Here is a 23854-nt window from a genome sequence, read left to right on the forward strand (position 1 = left end):
CCAGGTGGCAATGACTTTCTCCGCTCTTCCATTACTCGGAGCTGCAGTCTGACCGTCTCCTGTTCCATCTTGTGAGTCTCCTGTTGCCTCTGTCAAGCTCTCTCCTCAGCAGCCAGTAATTCCAGACGCCCCTTACGAGCTTTTTCTTCTCTCTCATCAGCCTCCTTCTTTCGTTCAGCAGCTTCTTTCTGTCTTTCAGCAGCTTCTCTTTCTAATTCAGCTATTTTCTGCCTTTCCAGCAATCGCAGGTCTGCTAGTTTCTGTTCATGCTCGAACTGCAGTTTATTCGCTGCCTCTTTCATTCGAATTGCTTCTGCAGTCTCTGTAGTATCAGGTAAGGGCTGTGCTCCTGCCTCCTGATCACTGGCCATTAACAGCTCTCTCAGTTCTTGATTTGTAGCGTCTTTCTAAAGCTTATTCCCTTTTCTGAACACAAATCTTCCAGGGCTTTTTTGTCAAGACCCTCATATGCTCCTTGCTCACCCATTGCAACTGCTCTTCAACCAACCAAACTCTCAATCCCGAATTTCAAATTTGGATACAGTGGGGTTCTGACCCAAAGCTTAATTGACCTGGTTCTGTGGATCCTGCTGACTATGCCACTGTGATGATGCGGTTCTGGTGGGACCCAACTGAGAGTGCCAATTCAGGATCAATTGCTCAAACAGGGCAGTCACAGTCCTAGGCTGGGGTTTTTCCACCTCTAAGGCAAACCAAACCAGCCAGACAAAAAGGACTTCGGTTTCACCCCACTGGCTAACCACAAGTCACACAAGCAATTTCCTTAGACACTCCAGTTTCCCAGCATGACCACCAGTGCCACCCGTCCTAGGGATGAACGGTTATGAAAACCAATACCCCAGTAAAAGAAAAAGGTTCTCTCGATCCCAAAGGACCAAGCCCCAGACCCAGGTCAATATACACATCAGATCTTACCCACAAATCACGCTGTTGCCAATCCTCTAGAATCTAAAATCTAAAGGTTTATTCATAAAAGGAAAAAGATAGAGATGAGAACTAGAGTTGGTTAAATGGAATCAATTACATACAGTAATGGCAAAGTTCTTAGTTCAGGCTTATAGCAATGATGGAGTAAACTGCAGGTTCAAATCAAGTCTCTGGAGAACATCCCCCGCTGGGATAGGTTATCAGTCCTTTGTGTAGAGCTTCAGTTTGTAGCAAAGTCCCTCCAGAGGTAAGAAGCAGGATTGAAGACAAGATGGAGATGAGGCATCAGCCTTATATAGGCACTTCCAGGTGTAAGAACACTTCTTTGTTCTTACTGTGGAAAATTACAGCAAAATGGAGTCTGGAGTCACATGGGCAAGTCCCTGCATACTTTGCTGAGTTACAAGGCGTATCTGCCTCCTCTCAGTGGGTCAACTGTGTAGCTGATGGTCCTTATTGGGCCATCAAGCCGGCTAAGCAGAGGTAACACCAACTTGTCTGGGGTGTTTCCCAGAACTGCAGCACCAATTTGAAATACAGACAGTATACAGCCAATACTTGTAACTTCAACTACATAATGATACAGACATACAGACAGCATAATAATAACCTGTAACCCATAACCTGGTCTTAGACACCTTATATGACCCCCTTTACATAGGATCTGGTGCCACTACAGGACCTTGGTTGCAATCCATGTTCTATATGGTCCCAGTTTATATCAATAACATCACACACACCCAGAGCTGGGTTAGTGCACAGACCCAGGCCTATGGATTCCTAACACCCAGCGTACGTCACACAGACAGCTGGTTAGTGCACAGACCCAGGTCTATGGATTCCTAACACCCACCGTACATCTCACATACAGCTGAGCTAGTGCACAGACCCGGGCACCACAAACTCCTAACACGCACCGTATGTCTCACACACAGCTGGGTTAGTGCACAGACCCGGGCACCACAAACTCCTAACACCCATCATACGTCACACACACTGCTGGTTAGTGCACAGACCCAGGCCTATGGATTCCTTACACCTACCGTACGTCACACACACTGCTGGTTAGTGCATAGACCCAGGCCTATGGATTGCTAATACCCATCGTACGTCACACACACATATCTGGGTTAGTTCACAGACCCGGACACCACAAACTCCTAACACCCACCATACGTCACACACACACACACACAGCTAGGTTAGTGCACAGACCCGGGCACCACAAACTCCTAACACCCACCATACGTCACACACACAGAGCTGGGTTAGTGCACAGACCCTGGCACCACAAACTCCTAACACCCACCATACGTCACACACACACACACACACACACAGCTAGGTTAGTGCACAGACCCGGGCACCACAAACTCCTAACACCCACCATACGTCTCACACACACACACACAGCTAGGTTAGTGCACAGACCGAGGCCTATGGATTCCTAACACCCATCGGTACGTCACACACACAGCTGGTTAGTGCATAGACCCGAGCACCACAAACTCCTAACACCCATCGTACGTCTCACACACACACACAGCTGGGTTAGTGCATAGACCCGGACACAACAAACCCCAATACCCACCGTACGTCGCATGCACACAGCTGGTTAGTGCACAGACCCAGACACAACAAACCCCTAACACCCACCATATGTCACACACACAGCTGGTTAGTGCACAGACCTGGGCACCACAAACTCCTAACACACACAGTACGTCACACACACACAGCTGAGTTAGTGCACAGACCCGGGCACCACAAACTCCTAACACCCACCGTATGTCTCACACACACACAGCTGGTTAGTGCATAGACCCAGGCCTATGGATTCCTAACACCCACTGTCCATCACACACACACAGCTGGTTAGTGCACAGACCTGGGCACCACAAACACCTAACACCCACCACACATCACATACACACGGCTGGTTAGTGCACAGACCCAGGCACCACAAACTCCTAACACCCACCGTACATCACACACACATATCTGGGTTAGTGCACAGACCCGGGCACCACAAACTCCTAACACCCACCATATGTCACACGCACACAGCTGGTTAGCGCACGGACCCGGGCACCACAAACTCCTAATACCCACTGTCCATCACACACACACACAGCTGGTTAGTGCACAGACCCGGGCACCGCAAATGCCTAACACCCACCGTACGTCTCACACACATACATCTGGGTTAGTGAACAGACCCGGTCACCTCAAACTCTTAACGCCCACCTACGTCACACGCACACAGCTGGTTAGCGCACAGACCCAGGCACTGCAAACGCCTAACACCCAACGTACGTCACAGGCACACAGCTGGATTAGTGCACAGACCAGGGCACTGCAAACCTGTAACACCCACCGTACGTCACACACACACACAGCTGGGTTAGTGCATAGACCGAGGCCTGTGGATTCCTAACACCCACCGTACGTCACACACACACTTGGTTAGTGCACAGAACCAGACCTATGGATTCCTAACACCCACAGTACGTCACACAGACAGCTGGTTAGTGCACAGACCCAGGCCTATGGATTCCTAACACTCACCGTACATCACACACACACACAGCTGGTTAGTGCACAGACCACGGCCTGCAAACCCCTAACACCCACCATACATCTCACACACACAGCTGGTTAGCCCACAGACACGGGCACTGCAAACCCCTAACACTCACCGTACAGCACACACACACAGCTGAGTTAGTGCACAGACCCGAGCACCACAAACTCCTAACACCCACCGTACGTTACACATACACAGCTGGGTTAATGCACAGACCAGGGCACCGCAAAACCCCTAACACCCACCGTATGTCGCGCGCACGCACACGCGCGCGCGCACACACACACACACACAGAGCTGTGTTAGTGCACAGACCCGGGCACCACAAACCCCTAACACCCACTGTACGTCACACACACACAGCTGATTAGTGCACAGACCCGGGATCTGTGGATCCGCAATACCCACCATATGTCTCACACACACACAGCTGATTAGTGCACAAACCGGGGCCCCGCAAACCCATAACACCCACCGTATGTCTCACACACACACTGAGCTCAGTTAGTGAACAGACCCGGGCTCCGTGGATCTGTAACACCCACCACATGTCACATGCACAGCTGGTTAATGCACAGATGTGGGCCCCACAGACCCACAACACCCACCATATGTCACATACATAGAGCTGGGTTAGTCGCACAGAGCTACAGGTGTGGGTCCCACAGATCTGTAACATCCAATGTACGTCACACACCCACAGCTATTGACTGGGTTCTGTCAGTGTTACAAGTGAGATTGAACCTGGGACATCTGGAGCTAAATGCATGAGCCTCTACTGCATGAACTGAAAAACACATGGCCCTTAGCAAAGGCTGTAGCAGACTCGTTAATCTCTAAGTGGTCTTGGTGCCACTAGAGGGGAGAGAGCACCACCCACAGGAGGTGTGTGGGGTACACATGCACAGCGAGCTTACTGCACAGACCAAGTTTGACACAGTAGCTCAAGCTACCGGGACTCCCACCCCTAGCTTCAAGGGTAGATGGATCTTTGGAAAGAGACAGCCTGTTTTAATTTAAAGACTCCAACTCATGGAGAATCCACCACGTCAGTTCTTCCAGTGGGTCATCGCCCCACTCACACAGCTGCACCACATGTTTAGTTTCAATTTCCATTTCCAGCTACTGGGGCACCACCCCTTGGGCACTTTGCTAAACCTAATGACAGCGAATAATGAGTGCTTAATTGGCACAGTATAATACGAGCTAGTTGGAAGGGACATGGGAATTTCCAGCAATATTTTTATGACCGATTTGTATGACTCCATACCTGTCACCGTGGTACTGCTACCCAGTGGGTGCAGCAGGGTTAAAATGCTGCTCCTGGGACAAAGCAGGAAACACAAGGTGTTTTCTTGGGGTGTTATGAATGGATTGTCAGGGACTGGCTGGGACCAGCCCATATAGCATATCGGGATTAGGGACTAACCTAGTGAGGAGGCCTTTAAACTAGGATTGGTGGGGGCAGGTGACAAAAGCCCACAGGTAAGTCAAAAGCATGAAGACCTGGGAGAAGGGTCAGAATATGGGGACGGGGGGGTGGGATGGGCCATTACAGCCATGATAGGGGAGAGACAAGAGAGAACATGGGGGGAAATCCAATCAAATCTTAGGTGTCTGTTAACTAATGCGAGAAATATGGGGAATAAGCAGGAAGAACTAGAAATGCTAGTTAATAAACACAGCTGTGACATAGCTGACATCACAGACTTGGTAGGATAATACACAACTGGAATATTGGTGTCGAAGGGTACAGCTTGCTCAGGAAGGACAGGCAGGTTAAAAAGGGAGGAGCTGTTGGACGGAGGCTGAGATGGAAACAGGAGACAGACCTGTTGAACATCGATGGTTTAGGGATAAAAGGGCTAAAAAATAAGTGTGATGTCATAGATGCTGACTCCATGGGTGCTCCAGGGCTCAAGCACCCATGGAAAAAAATAGGGAGTGCTCAGCACCCACCAGCCAGTAGTTACAGGCCCCGGGGCTGGACACTGATCAGCTATTTGGTGGCCCTGGGGCTAGCCACAGATCAGTTGTTTAGGGCCCTGGGGCTGACCGCAGATCAGCAAGCAGCCGGCAGGAGGCACTCGGGGAAGGGGAGGAGACAGAGAGGAACAAGCAGCAGGTGGATGGATGGGAGCCCGCGGGGGAGGGGGTGGAGTGGGGTTGGGAAGAGGAAGAATGAGGGCAGGGCCATGGGGGAAGAGGCCAAATGGGAGCAGGGCTTGGGGTGGAACACGGGTGGAGCACCCACTGCACTGGGAAAAACAAACATTAGTGCCTGTGGTCTACTACAGACCACCTAACCAGGAAGAAGAGGTGGATGAGGCTTTTTTTAAACTAACCTCTCGAAGTCCCTTCCAGTCCCAGAGTCTATGAATCTATGAATCTATAACAAAATCATCCACAGCACAGGACTTGGTGGTGATGGGGGACTTCAACTATCTAGACATCTGTTGGGAAAACAGTATAGCAGGGCACAGATTACCCAACAAGCTCTTGGAATGTATTGGAGACAATTTTTTATTTCAGATGGCGGCAGGAGCGGCTGCAGGCAGCAGCACGCCAAGTGCGTGCCTGGGGTGGCAAGCCACGGGGGGCGCTCTGCTGGTTGCTGCGAGGGCGGCAGGCAGGTTGCCTTCAGCGGCATGCCTGCAGAGGGTCTGCTGGTCCCGCGGCTTCGGCGGACCTCCCACAAGCATGCCGCTGAATCCGCGGAACCGGGGACCTCCCGCAGGCAAGCTGCCAAAGGCAGCCTGCCTGCCGTGCTTGGGGCAGCAAAATATCTAGAGCCGCTCCTGGAAGGCAGAGAAAGCTGCTGGGGGAAGGCTGTTCTAGATTTGATTTTGACAAATAGGGCGGAACTGGTTAAGAATTTGAAAGTGGCAAAGGCAGTTTGGGTGAAAGTGATCATGAAATGGTAGAGTTCATGATTCTAAGGAATGGTAGAAAGGAAAACAGCAAAATAAAGATAATGGATTTCAAGAAGGCAGACTTCAGCAAACTCAGGGAGTTGGTAGATAAGATCCCATGGGAAGAAGTCTAAGGGGAAAAATAGCTGAAGAGAGTCGGCCATTTTTTCAAAGACACATTATTAATGGCACAAAAGCAACTATTCCACTCCATAGGTAATTTAGAAAGTATGGTCAGAGACCACCGTGGCTTAACTAGAAGATCTTCAATTATCTGAAACTCAAAAGAGTCCTAAAAAAAGTGGAAACTAGGTCAAATTACAAAAGAGGAATATAAACAAGTAACACAAGTATGTAGGGACAAAATTAGAAAGGCCAAGGCACAAAACAAGATTAAACTAGCTAGAGACATAAAGGGTAACAAGAAAACATTCTACAAATACATTAGAAGCAAGAGGAAGACCAAGGATAGAATAGGCCCATTACTCAATGGGAGTGGTGGGGGGAGGGAAACAATATCAGAAAATGTGGAAATGACAGAGGTGCTTAATGACTTTCTTGTTTTGATTTTCACCAAAAAGGTTAGTAGCGACTGGATGTCTAACGTAGTGAAATGCCAATGAAAATAAGATAGGATCAGAGGCTAAAGTAGGGAAAGAACAAGTTAAAATTTACTTAGACAAGTTAGATGTCTTCAAGTCACCAGGGCCTGATGAAATACATCCTAGAATGTTCAAGGAGATGACTGAGGAGACATCTGAGCCATTAGCAATTATCTTCAAAAAGTCATGGAAGAAAGGAGAGATTCCAGGGGACTGGAAAAGGGCAAATCTAGTGCCCAACTATAAAAAGGGAAATAAAGACAACCCGGGGAATTACAGACCAGTAAGTTTAACTTCAGTATCTGGAAAGATAAAGGAGCAAATAACTAAGCAATCAATTTGCAAACATCTAGAAGATAATAGAGGTGATAAGAAACAGTCAGCACGTATTTGTCATGAATGAATCATGTCAAACCAACCTAACAGCTTGCTTTGACAGGGTAACAAGCCTTGTAGATAGGGGGAAGTGGTAGATGTGGTATATCTTGACTTTAGTAAGGCTTTTGATACTGTCTCACATGACATGCTCATAAACAAACTAGGCAAATGCAACCTAGATGGAGCTACTATAAGGTGGATGCATAACTGGTTGGAAAACCCTTCCCAGAGAGTAGTTATCAGTGGTTCACAGTCAAGCTGGAAGAGCACATCAAGTGGGATCCTGAAGGAATCAATTCTGGGTCTGGTTCTGTTCAATATCTTCATCAATGATTTAGATAATGACATAGAGAGTACACTTATAAAGTTTGTGGACAATACTAAGATGGGAAGGGTTGCAAGTGCTGTGGAAGATAGGATTAAAATTCAAAATGATCTGCACAAACTGGAGAAATGGTTTGAAGTAAATAGGATGAAATTCAATAAGGACAAATGCACAGTACTCCACGTAGGAAGGAACAATCAGTTGCACACATACAACTGGGCAATGAATGCCTAGGAAAAAGTACTGCGGAAAGGGATCTGGGGATCATAGTGGACCACAAGCTAAATATGAATCAACAGTGTAACATTGTTGCAAAAAAGCAAACATCCTTCTGGGATATGTTAGCCGGAGTGTTGTAAGCAAGACACGAGAAGTAATTCTTCTGCTCTACTCCGTGCTGATTAGGTCTCAGCTGGAGTATTGTGTTCAGCTCTGGGTGCCACATTTCAGGAAAGATGAAGACTTATTGGAGAAAGTCCAGAGAAGAGCAACAAAACTGATTAAAGGTCTAAAAAACATGACCTATGAGGAAAGATTGAAAAAATTGTGTTTGTTTAGTCTGGAGAAGAGAAGACTGAGGGGGAACATGATAACAGTTTTCAAGTACATTAAAAATTGTTACAAGAAGGAGGATGAAAAATTGTTCTCATTAACCTTGGAGGACAGGACTAGAGCAATGGGCATAAATTGTAGCATGTGACGGTTTAGGCTGAACGTTAGGAAAAGCTTTCTAACTCTCAGGATAGTTAATTACTGGAATAACTTGCCTAGGGAAGCTGTGGCATCTCTGTTATGGGAGATGTTTAAGAGCAGGTTGGACAAACACTCCAGAGCTGATCCAGAGAACAGAAGGGTGTGCTGTTTGCCAGGTGCTAAGACACGGGACGTGGACCTGAGGCTGAAGAGGATCCTAATGGGAGAGGGAAATAATCCACTGATTGTCCTTCATATGAGAATGAATGATACAGCTAGATTCTCACTAGAACGTATCAAGGAAGACTATGCCAGGCTGAGGAAGATGCTTAAGGAAATCGAGGCTCAGGTGATCTTCAGTGGGATTCTGCCTGTTCCTAGAGAAGGACAACAATGGTGTGACAAGATTATGACGATGAACAGATGTCTCAGGCAGTGGTACCATAAGGAGGGCTTTGGGATGTATGCCCACTGGGAGGCATTCACAGAGAGAGGACTGTTCTCTTGGGATGGACTTCACCTGAGTAAGGAGGGAAATAGACTTCTAGGACAGAGGCTGGCACAACTGATTAAGAGAGCTTTAAACTAGGAACTGGGGGGAGATGGTTGGGAGATGTCCAGGTAATCTCCACGCCGGATTTTAACATTGAAAGGGAAGAAGACGAAGCAAGAGAGGATACAGCCGTGGGTAGGAGAATGGACGTATGGAGGAAGGGGAGTGTAGATACCAGTCTAATAGGGGATATTGGCGGTAGAATGTCTGTGCCTAATCGGGTAAATGTCAGTGAAGCCAAACAGCAAAAATTAAGATATTTGTACACTAATGCGAGGAGCCTAGTAAACAAAATGGAGGAACTAGAGCTACTGATGCAGGAAGTGAAACCGGATGTTATACGGATAACAGAAACATAGTGGAATAGTAGTCATGACTGGAGTACAGGTATTGAAGGCTATGTGCTGTTTAGAAAAGACAGAAATAAAGGCAAAGGTGGTGAAGTAGCACTGTATATCAATGATGAGGTTAACTGTAAATAAATAAGAAGCAATGGAATGGATAAGACAGAGTCTGTCTGGGCAAAAATCACATTGGGGAAGGAAGCTACCAGAGCCTCCCCTGGAATAGTGCTTTGGGTGTGCTACAGACCGCCGGGATCTGATTTGGATATGGATAGAGACCTCTTTAATGTTTTTAATGGAGTAAATACTAATGGGAATTGTGTAATCATGGGAGACTTTAACTCCCCAGATATAGACTGGAGGACAAGTGCTAGTAATAATCATAGGGCTCAGATTTTCCTAGATGCGACAGCTGATGGATTCCTTGCTAAATCAACAAGAGGGGATGCAATTTTAGATTTGGTTTTGGTGAGTAGTGAGGAGCTCATAGAAGAAATGGTTGTAGGGGACAACCTTGGTTCGAGCGATCATGAGCTACTTCAGTTCAAACTAAATGGAAGGATAAACAAAAATAGATCTGGGACTAGGGTTTTTTATTTCAAAAGGGTTAACTTAAAAAAATTAAGGAAATTAGTTAGGAAAGTGGATTGAACTGAAGAACTTGTGAATCTATTGGTGGAGGAGGCCTGGAATTACTTCAAGTCAAAGTTGCAGAAACTTTCAGAAGCCTGCATCCCAAGAAAGGGGAAAAAAAATCATAGGCAGGAGTTGTAGACCAAGCTGGATGAGCAAGCACCTCAGAGAGACAATTAAGAAAAAGCAGAATGCCTACAAGGAGTGGAAGTTGGGAAGGATTAGCAAGGAAAGCTACCTTATTGAGGTCAGAACATGTAGGGATAAAGTGAGAAAGGCCAAAAGCCATGTAGAGTTGGACCTTACAAAGGGAATTAAAACCAATAGTAAAAGGTTCTACAGCCATATAAATAAGAAGAAAACAAAGAAAGAAGAAGTGGGGCTGCTAAACACTGAGGATGGAGTGGAGGTTAAGGATAACCTAGGCATGGCCCAATATCTAAACAAATACTTTAATGAGGCTAGTGAGGAGCTTAGGGATAATGGAAGGATGACAAATGGGAATGAGGATATGGAGGTAGATATTACCACATCCGAGGTAGAAGCCAAACTCGACCAGCTTAATGGGACAAAATCAGGGGGCCCAGATACACTTCATCCAAGACTATTAAAGAAATAGGCACATGAAATTACAAGCCCATTAGCAAGAATTTTTAATGAATCTGTAATCTCAGGGGTTGTACCGTATGACTGGAGAATTGCTAACATAGTTCCTATTTTTAAGAAAGGGAAAAAGAGTGATCTGAGTAACTATAGGCCTGTTAGTTTGACATCTGTAGTATGTAAAATCTTGAGAAAATTTTTGAAGGCGAAAGTAGTTAAGGACATTGAGGTCAATGTTAATTGGGACAAAACACAACATGGTTTTACAAAAGGTAGATAGTGCCAAACCATCCTCATCTCCTTCTTTGAGAAGGTAACAGATTTTCTAGACAAAGGAAAGCAGTGGATCTAATTTACCTTGATTTCACTAAGGCATTTGATACGGTTCCACAGGGGAATTATTAGCTAAATTAGAAAAGATGGGGATCAATATGAAAATTGAAAGGTGGATAAGAACCTGGTTAAAGGGGAGACTACAATGGGTCATACTGAAAGGTGAACTGTCAGGCTGGAGGGAGGTTACGAGTGGAGTTCCTCAGAGATCAGTTTTGGGACCAATCTTTTTTAATCTTTTTATTACTGACCTTGGCACAAAAAGTGGAAATGTGCTAATAAAGTTTGCGGATAACACAAAGATTGGAGATATTGCCAATATAGAGAAGGACCAGGATATTACACAGGAAGATCTGATGACCTTGTAAACTGGAATAATAGTAATAGGATGAAATTTAATAGTGAAAAGTGCAAGGTCATGCATTTAGAGATTAATAACAAGAACTATTGTTATAAGCTAGGGAGGCATCAGTTGGAAGGAACAGAGGAGGAGAAGGACCTTGGAGTATTAGTTGATCACAGGCTGACTATGAGCAGCCAATGTGATATGGCTGTGAAAAAAAGCTAATGTGGTCTTGGAATGCATCAAAAGAGGTATTTCCAGTAGAGATAAGGAGGTGTTAGTACCATTATACAAGGCAAACTGGAACAGGTACAGAGAAGGGCTACCAGGATGATCCGAGGAATGAAAAATCTGTCTTATGAAAGGAGACTCAAAGAGCTTGGCTTGTTTAGCCTAACCAAAAGAAGGCTGAGGGGAGCTATGATTGCTCTCTATAAATAGATTAGAGGGATAAATACCAGAGAGGGAGAGGATTTATTTAAGTTCAGTACCAATGTTGACACAAGAACAAACGGATATCAACTAACCATCAGGAAGTTTAGACTTGAAATTAGACAAAGGTTTCTAACCATCAGAGGCGTGAAGTTCTGGAACAGCCTTCCAAGAGGAGCAGTGGGGGCAAAAGACATATCTGGCTTCAAGACTAAGCTTGATAAGTTTATGGAGGAGATGGTATAATGGGATAGCCTAATTTTGGCAATTAATTGGTGTTTGACTATTAGAGGTAAATATGCCCAATGGTCTGTGATGAGATGTTAGATGTGGGTGGGATCTGAGTTACTACAGAGAATTCTTTCCTGGGTGCTGGCTGGTGAGTTTTCCCCACATGCTTAGGGTTTAACTGATCTCCATACTTTTCTTCCGGGGCAGATTGGCAGAGGCCCTGGGGGTTTTTTGCCTTCCTCTGCTGCGTGGGGCACGGATCAGTTGCTGGAGGATTCTCTGCACCTTGAGGTCTTTAAACCATGATTTGAGGACTTCAGTGGCTCAGACATAGGTTTGATACAGGAGTGGGTGGGTAAGATTCTGTGGCCTGCATTGTGGAGGAGGTCAGACTAGATGATCATAATGGTCCCTTCTGACCTTAAAGTCTATGATTCTATGATTCTATGAAACACCTGTCAAGGATGGTCTAGATAATACTGAGTTCTGCAATGAGTGCAGGGGACCGGACTAGATGACCTCTCAAGGTCCTTTCCAGTCCTATGATTCTATATCAGTGGAAGACCCTACAGAGACAATGGGAACCCCAAGGGCTGAACAACTGACACATGTCTGTGGGATGCTCCAGTGGGCTGAACATGTGAATTTAGCCCAGCATTGCAGCAGGAGAACAATGGGGGAAGGTGACAGGAAGGGGCCATAAAGAGGTGGGCTCACAAAGACGTGGGTCTCTTACCTGGAACTGAGACACAAGGAACAGAGAGAAAGCGAAGGTGGTTCCTACAGCAGCATGGCTCAAGGGAGCCCTAGCCTTGGCCAGTCTGAACTCTTCTTATCCTTTGCCTCTCTGTTAACCTAATGGCTTCCCAATGCTTTGCCCAGGTGACTAATAAACCCGACTGTTTTGAAAAGGCTGCATGGAGTTGCGGCAGATACCTGCTAAGGTGCCTTGATCAGGAAGACTGGAAGAAAGTTAATGTTGTGCCAAGATTTAAAAAAGATAAATGGGGTGGCTCCGATAATTACAGGCCTGTCAGCCAGACATCAATCCCAGGCAAGAAAATGGCATGCCTGATACAGTCCGATTAATAAAGAAATAAAGGGGGGGCAATATAATTAATGTCAAGCAATAAACATAAGAAAGCACAAAATCATCAGTGATCAAGTTTGCAAATGACATAGATGTGGGGAGTAGTCAATAGTGAAAAGGCAGGTCACTGATCCAGAGCAATCTGGTTTGCTTGGTAAACTGGGTTCAAGCAAACCATATGCATTCGAATGTGGCTAAATACACATCAGGGAACAAAGAATGTCGACCAGATGTACAGGCTGGGGGATGCTCTCCTGGGAAGCAGTGACTGACAAAGATTTGGGGGCAGAGGGGGACAATCAGCTGAACAGGAGCTCTCAATGTGACACTGTGCCCAAGACAGCTAATGGGATCCTGGGCTGCATAAACAGGGGCATCTCAAATATGAGCAGAGAGATTATTTTACCTCTCTATTGGGCACTGATGTGACCACTGCTGTCATCCTGTGTCCAGCTGTGCTGGCCACAAGTCAAGAGGGATGCTGACAAATTGGACAGGGCTCAGAGAAGAGCCACAAGAATGATCAAAGGACTAGAAAACCTGCTGATAGCAATAGACCCAAGGAGCTCAATCATTAGCGTAACAAAGAGAAGGTTCAGGGGTGACGATCACACTCTATAAGTACCGATGGGGGAACAAATATTTAATAACAGGCTCTTCGATCTAGCAAACAATGGTCTAACGTGATCCAGTGGTTGGAAGTTGAAGCTAGACAAATTCAGAGTGGAAATAAGTGTAAATTGTTCACGGTGACAGTAATTACCCATTGGAAAAATTTACTAAGGGTCAAGGTGGTTTCTCCGTCAGTGACAATTTTTAAATCAAGATTGGAAGATTGTCTGAAAGCTCTGCTCTAGTCTGTTAATCTATAAGGTGCCACAGGATTCTTTGCTGCTTTTACTGCTCTAGGAATTAATTTGGGGGCAGGTCTCTGGCCTGTTTACACAGGAGGTCAGACTAGATTCTCCCAGGGACCCTTCTGGCTTTGGAAGCTATGAATCCCTGACTAGGATAAAAGTCTCTGAACAGGAGTCTGCTTCAGGCAAACTCTCCGGGCAGAGTTCACAGGGAGGAGCAGGAGTGCTGCAGCCTGGAGACATGGTCTGGCAGGCGCTGAGGCTGCATGGCCTACCCCTATGGAAAGGTGTGACCTCCCGGGGGTCTGGCACACTCAAAGCGTTCTCCCAAGGGAGCGCTGACAATCCAGGGCATAGGGGCAGGCCCTGTCCATCTGCAGCACTAGTGCCAAGCAGCTTTGTGGTGCTAGCAATTTCCAAATACACTTTCCAGGAGTCCGCTTTATCCAAGTGCCCCTCAGCCCACAGTTCTGACCCTCACTGAGGCCATGTCTGCATGAGTGGAGTGTGTCATTCAGAAAATGTGTTGTCATGACTTAGCCTCCAATGTAGACCGAGGTGGGCGACAGTGAAAGCTTCATAGCTGGTTGTGGCTAATCTGGGGCACCCCTTTCTAAAATGTTCCACTTTCCCAAGGCAGGCATGGCCTGTGTGCAGAACCGCAGCGCTTGGCAGCACATCTCATGTGAACAGTGAATGAGGTGCAGCAACCAGGGAAAGGGGTCCCCCCCAGATCCACACCCTTCCCCTCACCCTCTTTATGCAGGCTTGAGGGGAAAGAGATAGCCAGCAGCCCACAGCTAGCACAGCGTCAGATCTACAGTAAAGGTGAGTGAGGAGCTCTTCCCCGTCTCACTCGCCAATGCACCCAGGCCTTCCCCCAGTACTGGGCCTGATGCCATTCACCATTTTCAGCAGTGCTCTGGTAGTGAATATCAAATCGCTGCTGGTACAACTTAGGGATGCCCCAGAGATGGGTGGAGTGGTAAATAATGATGAGGCAAGGGGAGCCATACAGAGCGATCAGGATCGTTTGGTCAACTGGGCCCATTCAAACAACATACATTTTAATACAGCCAAATGGAAAGTTATGCACCTAGGAACAAGAAATGCAGACCATAGCTACAGAATGGGGGCCTGTGACATTGAACAGGATTTAGGGGTCATAGTGGACAAGTAATTGAACATGTGCTCCCAGTGTGATGCTGTAACAAAAGGGCTACTGTGATCTTTGGATGTATAAACTGGGGAGAAGTGAGTAGGAGCTGGGAGCAGATTTTACTTCTGTTTGCAGCATTGGTGAGTCCCATGCTGAACACTGCATTCAGTTCTAGTGTCCGCATTTTAAAAAGAATGTTGAAAAATTGGCGAGGGTGCAGACAAGAGCCACAGAAGTGATTCAAGGGCTGTAGAAAATGCCTGACAGTGAGAGACACAGAGCTCTGTGCTCAGCCTAGACTGAGAAGTGACTCAAGTACAGTGCATATAGGCCTTCAGGGAGAGAAAGGACCAGGCAATGACACCTATTCAATCTAGCAGAGAATGGCAGAACAAAAACTAGTTGCTGGAAGCAGAAGCCAGACAAATTCAAATGAGAAATTAGGCCCAAACAGTCAACAATGAAGGTGACTAAGAACTGGAACAAATTCCCAAGGGCAGTGGTGGATTCTCCATCTCATGGTGTCTCCGGATCCAGACTAATAATAACATATGCCTGTCTCACAGAACTGGAAGGGACCTTGGAAGGTCATTGAGTCCAGACCCCTGCCTTTGCTAGCAGGACCAACTATGGATTTTGCCCCAGATCCCTAAATGGCCCCCTCAAGGATGGAACTCACAGCCCTGGGATTAACAGGCCAAGGCTCAAAGCACTGAGCTATCCTTCCCCCCACAAAAACATGTGATGCTTCTGGAAAATGTTTTAGCCGAACCCAAGTTATTGGGCTTAATACAAGGGGTCAGACTAGAGGTTCTAATGGTCCCTACTGTCCTTACATTCTATGGATCAGCTGCTCATGCTCCCCAAGTGTCTTCCAGCCTCCCCCCCCCACCCGCACTGTCTCCCTAAGGTCCTGGCACAGACTGCCCCTGTCTCACCTTCTCTTGACTTTGAAGCAGTGAGCTGCTGTGAGGACCCAGCGAGTGCTGATGAGGGACCCACCACATGAATGCCGGGGGCCCATTCGGGTGGGGATCTGGATGCTGACGAGCCAAGGCCAGGCCCCCGGCAGAGCATCTGCACCACCCACGATCCGCATCCCGCTGTAGCCAGACATCAGGGGGCGGCGCCCACAGGCTGTGGAGAAGATCAAAGACAGGGTCTGTGTGTGAAAAGGAATTGCTGGGCTGTGTGAGCCTGAAGGGACCCATCAAGGGCATGAAGGAAATATACACCCCCAAGCAGTTCTCCAGAGCCATTTCCACTCCCCGGACAGCAGAGATTCAGTCAACAAAGAACCCGAGATCAGAGGTGCCTCCACACCTGAGTTCTGCCAACCTGCAGCTCCTTAATTTCCCAGGCCTGGGATCCATCACTCCTGCCCCCAAGCTCTGCCAATGCCCCTTAAATCCAACCCCCAGCCCACAGCTACCCCTGCCCTCAGCTCCATCCCCCTGCCCCAGCTCTGCCAACACCCCTCAATCCAACCCACAGCCCCCTGCCACCCCTGCCCTCAGACCCATCCCCCTGCCCCAGCTCTGCCAACACCCCTCAATCCAACCCACAGCCCCCTGCCACCCCTGCCCTCAGCTCCATCCCCCTGCCCCAGCTCTGCCAACACCCCTCAATCCAACCCACAGCCCCCTGCTAACCCTACCCTGGGCTCCATCCCCCTGCCCCAGCTCTGCCAACACCCCTCAATCCAACCCACAGCCTCCTGCCACCCCTGCCCTGGGCTCCATCCCCCTGCCCCAGCTCTGCCAACACCCCTCAATCCAACCCACAACCCCTTGCCACCCCTGCCCTGGGCTCCCCACCTCTGGCACAAGGGCCTCACGGGAGTTAAAGCTGCTCAGATGAATTAGTGGGAGGCAACAGCGTCCCCTTGTCTCCCTATGGGCAAAGGCCTCAGCCCCTCAACACCTCCCTCTCTGCTCTCCTCCCCTTTCCCCTGTAAAGGAAGGGCTTGGCCTCACTGCCTCCTCTCCTGCTTGGAGCACGGGAGGGGCTGGGGCTCCCCCACGGAGTGTGTCTGGGCATTGGTGCATGGGCAGGCCCCACCATGCGGCTGTGCTCATGGCATGAGTGGGGGCAGGAGCCCCTGGCCACCTCCATGGGAGCCCCTCACACATAGGTGCTGGAACTAAGGTGCTGGGGGTGGTCCAGCACCCCCTGCGTTGAAGTGGTTTCCATTACATACAGGATTCACAATTTGGTTCATTGGCTCTCAGCACCCCCATTATACAAATTGTTCCAGCGCCCCTGGCCCCACATCCCGCTCACACTTCGAGCTGTATCCCTGCGTCGCCAGGAGCAGAAGGGGCAGGAGCCCCATGGACAGCCACGCCAGGGACCCCATCGCCAAGCCCGGCTCCTGGGCACCATTGTGACATCACCAGGCCTTGCCTTGGGCTAGAGGAGCCACATTCTCCCACGTTATGCTAGGAGATGGTTGGAATGAGCTGAGCCCACAGCTGGACTTTGCCTCCCCGAGGGGCTGGGCCAAGCTGAACCAGCCTGGAGAAGAGGCCGGGGGTACAAGCCAGCCTGGGATGGGGGAGCTAAGCAGACCAGAGGGCAGGGTCATAGATTTTTTAAGGCCAAAAGGGACCATTAGATCATCTTGTCTGACCTCCTGTAGGACCCAGGCCAGCCTCTGTTACCCGTTACCCCGTATGATGAAGTGGCAATTTTCTCTAATATTTTCATTAATCCAAGGCATGCCTCAGTTTCCCTGTGCTACCTGCTCCTGGAACAGCACAGGGACAGGAGATGAGTGTGTGTGCCCTAGCAGTCCGGGTGGAATGACTGGGTTTTTAAGGAACTTGTTGAACCTGACCCAGACCTCCAGAGGATCCAGTAAGACAAAGAGACACACACACACCCCTCCAAGTGACTGAACAATCAACATGTAAGAGCAGGAAACCGTGGCAAGCGGGATGTGAACTAAACTGTAATCAGGCCTGCCCCTGAAGGACTTTGGCTCTCTCACCTGGGAACTGAGTGAAAGGAAGGAAGTCAGAGAGAGCACCAGAGTCTGAAAATGGAGCGTGCCGCAGCTTGGCTGCTGAACTGCTCTGGGCTGATCAGAATGGACTATGCTTTATTTTGCCTGTCTCTGTGCTGACCTAAGGACTTCCAATGCTACATTCCCGCTGACCAATAAACCCGACTGTTTTGAAAATGCTGCTTGTGTGTCACTGCAAATATCTGCTAGGCTGCATTCATCCCTGAAGTCTCTGCTGAGGTCTGTCTCAGCTGGAGTAGCTGGCCAGAGCTCACGATGTGAAGCAGGAGGTCTGAAGCCCCAGAAGTTTAGTCTAGGGGGGATGAGGCTGTGTGGCTCACCCTGTGGGGGTTCCTCCAAGAGTCTGTTCCGAAACTGGGGTGTAGCACTGAGCCTGTGGAACTGTGAAACCCTCTCTCAATGCGTTTGGCTAAAGCATCTTCCAGAAAGGCATTGGTGTCAGCTCAAAAGCATGAATCCCAACCTCGGGGCAGGCTGCTAGGAACTAGGGCACAATCCCAGACTGGCTGTGAGTGCTAGATTTTGATTTCACCAACCAATTATCCAGTGTAAACTGCTCAGACACCATAACAGCTGTAACGGAGTAAGCAACAGTCCCCTCGGTATGCCGATCTGCCTGCTACCCACCTGAGCCTGCCCTAGGGCTTGTCTACACTGGCAATTTACAGCGCTGCAATTTTCTCACTCAGGGGTGTGAAAAAACAGCCCCCAAGAGCAGCAAGTTTCAGCGCTGTAAACTGGTAGTGTAAACAGTGCCCCAGCGCTGGGAGCTACGCCTCTCATGCAGCTGGTTTGTTTAGATCACTGGAAGAGCTCCCCCCCAGTGCTCTGCCGTGACGACACAAGCCACATTAAAGTGCTGCCACGGCAGCGTTTTAGCGTTGCCAGTGTCGACTAGCCCTTGGTGATAGATGGCCCCTTGTGCCAAATATCAGAGCAATATTCAGGCTACTCTATCCCAAAAGATTGATCACTCACCCCAGGTCCAGTGCACTTCAGATCTCACACCCCAGACAACACCAGTGTAACCAACTGTATAATAAACTATCTAAAGATTTATTAACAGGCAAAGGAAACCAGAGAGTTATTTACAAGGTTAAAGCAGGCAGACATATGCATACAAATGAGTTACAATCTTAAGTTTCCAAAAAGTAATAGATGTTTCAATGATAAGCAAACTCTACGTGTCCTTTAGGGCTAACCCAGGCTAAGCAGTGGGGACTTTTGCTTATGCCTGTGATGGGTTGCTATCCCCGGGGTGCAGTCTGGGAGCCGTGAGAATTGCTGTGTCTCTCTAAGACACACAGCTGGGCTGGGGACACAGCCAGCCTCACCCAGGCCCTGCTATCACCCAACACGGCAGCAGGTGGTGCCACTCACCCAAACTGGGCTACCTGAGTGCCAACAGCAGACACCAGCCAGTTTCCCAGGCATGCACCCCCCTTCTGGAGTGTAAACCCCAAATTACATCATTGTGCACTGCACAGGGATTTATACAGTGTAAGCTCACTAATATGTCTGCCCCCCTCCCTCAACATGGAGAGGAATAAGCACAATGCGCTTGCATTAAACCACGCTGAGATTTTCTCCAGACACTTCAGTCAAAGTCACACTGGTTTAAATTAAAACATAAACCAGTTTATTAACTACAAAAGGATAGATTTTAAGTGATTATAAGTGACAGCAAACAGTTCAAAGCAGATCACCTAGTAAATAAACAAAACTGAAAACTAAGCCAAAGACACTAGAAAGATAGGATATGAATTAGCAAATTCTCACCCTGGCTGATCATAGAATCATAGAATATCAGGGTTGGAAGGGACCTCAGGAGGTCATCTAGTCTAATCCCCTGCTCAAAGCAGGACCAACACCAACTAAATCATCCCAGCCAGGGCTTTGTCAAACCAGGCCTTAAAAACCTCTAAGGATGGAGATTCCACCACCTCCCTAGGGAACCCATTCCAGTGCTTCACCACCCTCCTAGTGAAATAGTGTTTCCCAATATCCAACCTAGATCTCCCCCACTGCAACTTGAGACCATTGCTCCTTGTTCTGTCACCTACCACCACTGAGACCAGCCGAGCTCCATCCTCTTTGGAAACCCCGTTCAGGTAGTTGAAGACTGCTATCAAATCCCCCCTCACTCTTCTCTTCTGCAGACTAAACAAGCCCAATTCCCTCAGCCTCTCCTCATAAATCATGTGCTCCAGCACTCTGATAATTTTCCTCTGCTGGACTCTCTCCAATCTGTCCACATCCTTTCTGTAATGGGCAGCCCAAAACTGGATGCATTACTCCAGGTGTGGCCTCACCAGTGCCGAATAGAGGGGAACAATCACCTCCCTCGATCTGCTGGCAATGCTCCTACTAATGCAGCCCAAAATGCCGTTAGCCTTCTTGGCAACAAGGGCACACTGCTGACTCATATCCAGCTTGTCGTCCACTGTAACCCCTAGGTCCTTTTCCGCAGAACTGTTTCCTAGCCAGTCGGTCCCTAGTCTGTAACAGTGAATGGGATTCTTCTATCCTAAGTGCAGGACTCTTTTAGAAAACTGGACGAGCACAAATCCATGGGGCTGGATGCTCTGCATCGAGGGTGCTAAAGGAGTTGGCGAATGTGATTGCAGAGACATTGGCCATTATCTTTGAAAACTCATGGCGAACGGGGGAGGTCCCAGATGACTGGAAAAAGGCTAATGTAGTGCCCATCTTTAAAAAAGGGAAGGAGGAGGATCCGGGGAACTACAGGCCAGTCAACCTCACCTCAGTCCCTGGAAAAATCATGGAGCAGGTCCTGAAGGAATCAATTCTGAAGCACTTCGAGGAGAGGAAAGTGATCAGGAACAGTCAGCATGGGTTCACCAAGGGCAAGTCATGCCTGACTAACCTAATTGCCTTCTATGAGGAGATAACTGGGTCTGTGGATGAGGGGAAAGCAGTGGATGTGTTATTCCTTGACTTTAGCAAAGCTTTTGATATGGTCTCCCACAGTATTCTTGCCGGCAAGTTAAAGTATGGGCTGGATGAATGGACTATAAGGTGGATAGAAAGCTGGCTATATCTTCGGGCTCAACGGTAGTGACCAACGGCTCCATGTCTAGTTGGCAGCTGGTATCAAGCGGAGTGCCCCAAGGGTCGGTCCTGGGGCCGGTTTTGTTCAATATCTTCATTAATGATCTGGCGGATGGGATGGACAGCACTCTCAGCAAGTTTACAGATGACACTAAACTGGGAGGAGTGGTAGATATGCTGGAGGATAGGGACATGATACAGAGGGACCAGGGCCAATGCAAAGATGTTTTGCGCCCTAGGCAAAAATGCCACCTTGTGCCTCCCGTGCCCCCTCCCTGAGGCGCCCCCCTTGCGGCAGCTCCTGAGGTACCTGTCCGCCTCAGCTCACCCCTGCTCTGCGCACGAGCACCCCGAGAACGCCGTGGCTGCTTCACTTCTCCTGCCTCTCAGGCTTGCAGCTTCTAAGTTGATTGGCACCGCAAGCCTGGGAGGCAGGAGAAGTGAAGCAGCTCACCCCTGCTCCTTCTCCTCCTCCTCCTCCTCCCCGAGCACGCCGTTGCTGCTTCACTTCTCCCGCCTCCCAGGCTTGCGATGCCAATCAGCTTAGGTGCCGCAAGCCTAGGAGGCAGGAGAAGTGAAGCAGCCACGGCGTGCTCGGGGAGGAGGAGGGGCAGGGGTGAACTGGGGCGAGGAGTTCCCCTGAATGCCTTCCCCCCCACACACTTGCTGCAGGCGGCCCTCCCTGCGCTCCCCTGCCCCAGCTCCCTCCGCCTAAATGCAGGAGGCGACTGGGGCAGCTGAAGATCCAGTCGCTGCCAAAGAAAATGGCACCCCCACCAAATCTCAGCGACCTAGGCGACCACCTAGGTCGCCCAAATGGCTGCACCGGCCCTGAGAGGGACCTAGACAAATTAGAGGATTGGGCCAAAAGAAACCTGATGAGGTTCAACAAGGACAAGGGCAGAAGGGGAGGGATAGCTCAGTGGTTTGAGCATTGGCCTGCTAAACCCAGGGTTGAGAGTTCAACCCTTGAGGGAGCCACTTAGGGATCTACGGCAAAAATCAGTACTTGGTCCTGCTCGTGAAGCCAGGGGGCTGGACTTGATGACCTTTCAAGGTCCCTTCCAGTTCTACAAGAAAGGTATATCCCAATTATAAAAAAGAAAGAGTTCTGCACTTAGGATGGAAGAATCCCATTCGCTGTTATAGACTAGAGACCAAATGGCTAGGCAGCAGTTCTGCAGAAAAGAACCTAGGGGTTACAGAGGACAAGAAGCTGGATATGAGTCAGCAGGGTGCCTTTGTTGCCAAGAAGGCTAATGGCATTTTGGGCTGTATAAGTCGGGGCATTGCCAACAGATCGAGGGATGTGATCATTCCCATCTATTCAACATTGGTGAGGCCTCATCTGGAGTACTGTGTCCAGTTTTGGACCCCACACTACAAGAAGGATGTGGAAAAATTGGAAAGAATCCAGCGGAGGGCAACAAAAATGATTCGGGGGCTGGAGCACATAACTTATGAGGAGAGGCTGAGGGAACTGGGATTGTTTAGTCTGCGGAAGAGAAGAATGAGGGGAGATTTGATAGCTGCTTTCAACTACCTGAAAGGGGTTTCTAAAGAGGATGGATCTAGACTGTTCTCAGTGGTGCCAGATGACAGAACAAGGAGTAATGGTCTCAAGTTGCAGTGGGGGAGGTTCAGGTTGGATATTAGGAAAAGCTTTTTCACTAGGAGGGTGATGAAGCACTGGAATGGGTTCCCTAGGGAGGTGGTGGACTCTCCTTCCTTAGAGGTTTTTAAGGTCAGGCTTGATGAAGCCCTGGCTTGGATGATTTAGTTGGGGTTAGTCCTGCTTTGAGCAGGGGGTTGGACTAGATGGCCTCCTGAGGTCCCTTGCAACCCTGATACTCTATGATTCTATGATCACTGGTCCAAAGGCAACCACCTGCTTCCAGGCCAGAGATTAATTCATCTGTACATGTCACAGTGAGGTCCGAAGCAGAACTTCCTCACGGCCGGTGCTACACTTTTAGTATTAGAAAATTGTATCTTTAACGTTTAGAGACTCCAATGCTGTGTTACTACTGGCTGCACAAGACATCCAGCCTGTCTCTCAAACTGCAGGCCCCCATAACATCACAGTGTTTTTTTCCACGCATTACAGACAGGTGCCTGAGGAGAGACTCATCCTGTTTTCTGCTGTGATTCAGTCATCTGTAACAGACCCCCACCAGGTCACTCTTAGTGAGAACCTTGATCCATATGTATTCGAGAGCCCATGGTTTGACTTATCAATAATCCTAAAGCAGGTAATGGTGTCTTTAATGTAGAAAGTCACCTTCCCCAGCCCTTTTACGCAGTCTGCCCTTCCTATAGGACCGGAGAGTTTAACATTCCACTCAGGAATTGTCCTTCCAGGTTTCAGCAATGTCAGTTACATCCAATTTCTTCTCAGATGTGAGAATGACTAGTTCTGCTTGCTTATTACCCTAGCCCCTAGCTTTGGTATATAAACAACTGACAAATGTATTCCTGTCTCGTCCTTTGCCACTTCAGTTCAATTTGTTCATGACACAGAGTGTGAATTAAGCGCCCTCCCTTGCATTCTTAGTGTAGAGCCCCTCTCTACTTGGTTACCTCCTTTAATGGCAATCCGCTTACAGGTTTTGAGGGACAGGTCTGGGTTCTTTTGGATCCCGCCACCCACTCAGCAGGGTGAATCTTTTTTCTTTTTTGCTATGAAATTATTTGGCGGTGCCTCCACCCCCCTCACTCCTTCCTGGCAGGG

At 48.5% G+C, this 23854-nt stretch overlaps 1 protein-coding gene across 1 annotated transcript in view; it reads right to left on the reverse strand.

The window, feature by feature from the left end:
• Positions 1-17382, reverse strand: part of LOC127039198 (acrosin-like) — a 34721-nt gene extending 17339 nt beyond the window's left edge. The window contains exons 1-2 of the mRNA XM_050932501.1: positions 17307-17382; positions 15962-16160 (exon numbers count right to left, since the gene is read on the reverse strand). Of these exons, the coding sequence (XP_050788458.1) occupies positions 15962-16160; positions 17307-17382 (275 nt within the window). The remainder of the gene's footprint in view (positions 1-15961; positions 16161-17306) is intronic.
• Positions 17383-23854: the final 6472 nt, after the last annotated feature.

Source organism: Gopherus flavomarginatus, chromosome 1 (assembly GCF_025201925.1).
Source record: "Gopherus flavomarginatus isolate rGopFla2 chromosome 1, rGopFla2.mat.asm, whole genome shotgun sequence".
NCBI lineage: Eukaryota > Metazoa > Chordata > Testudines > Testudinidae > Gopherus > Gopherus flavomarginatus.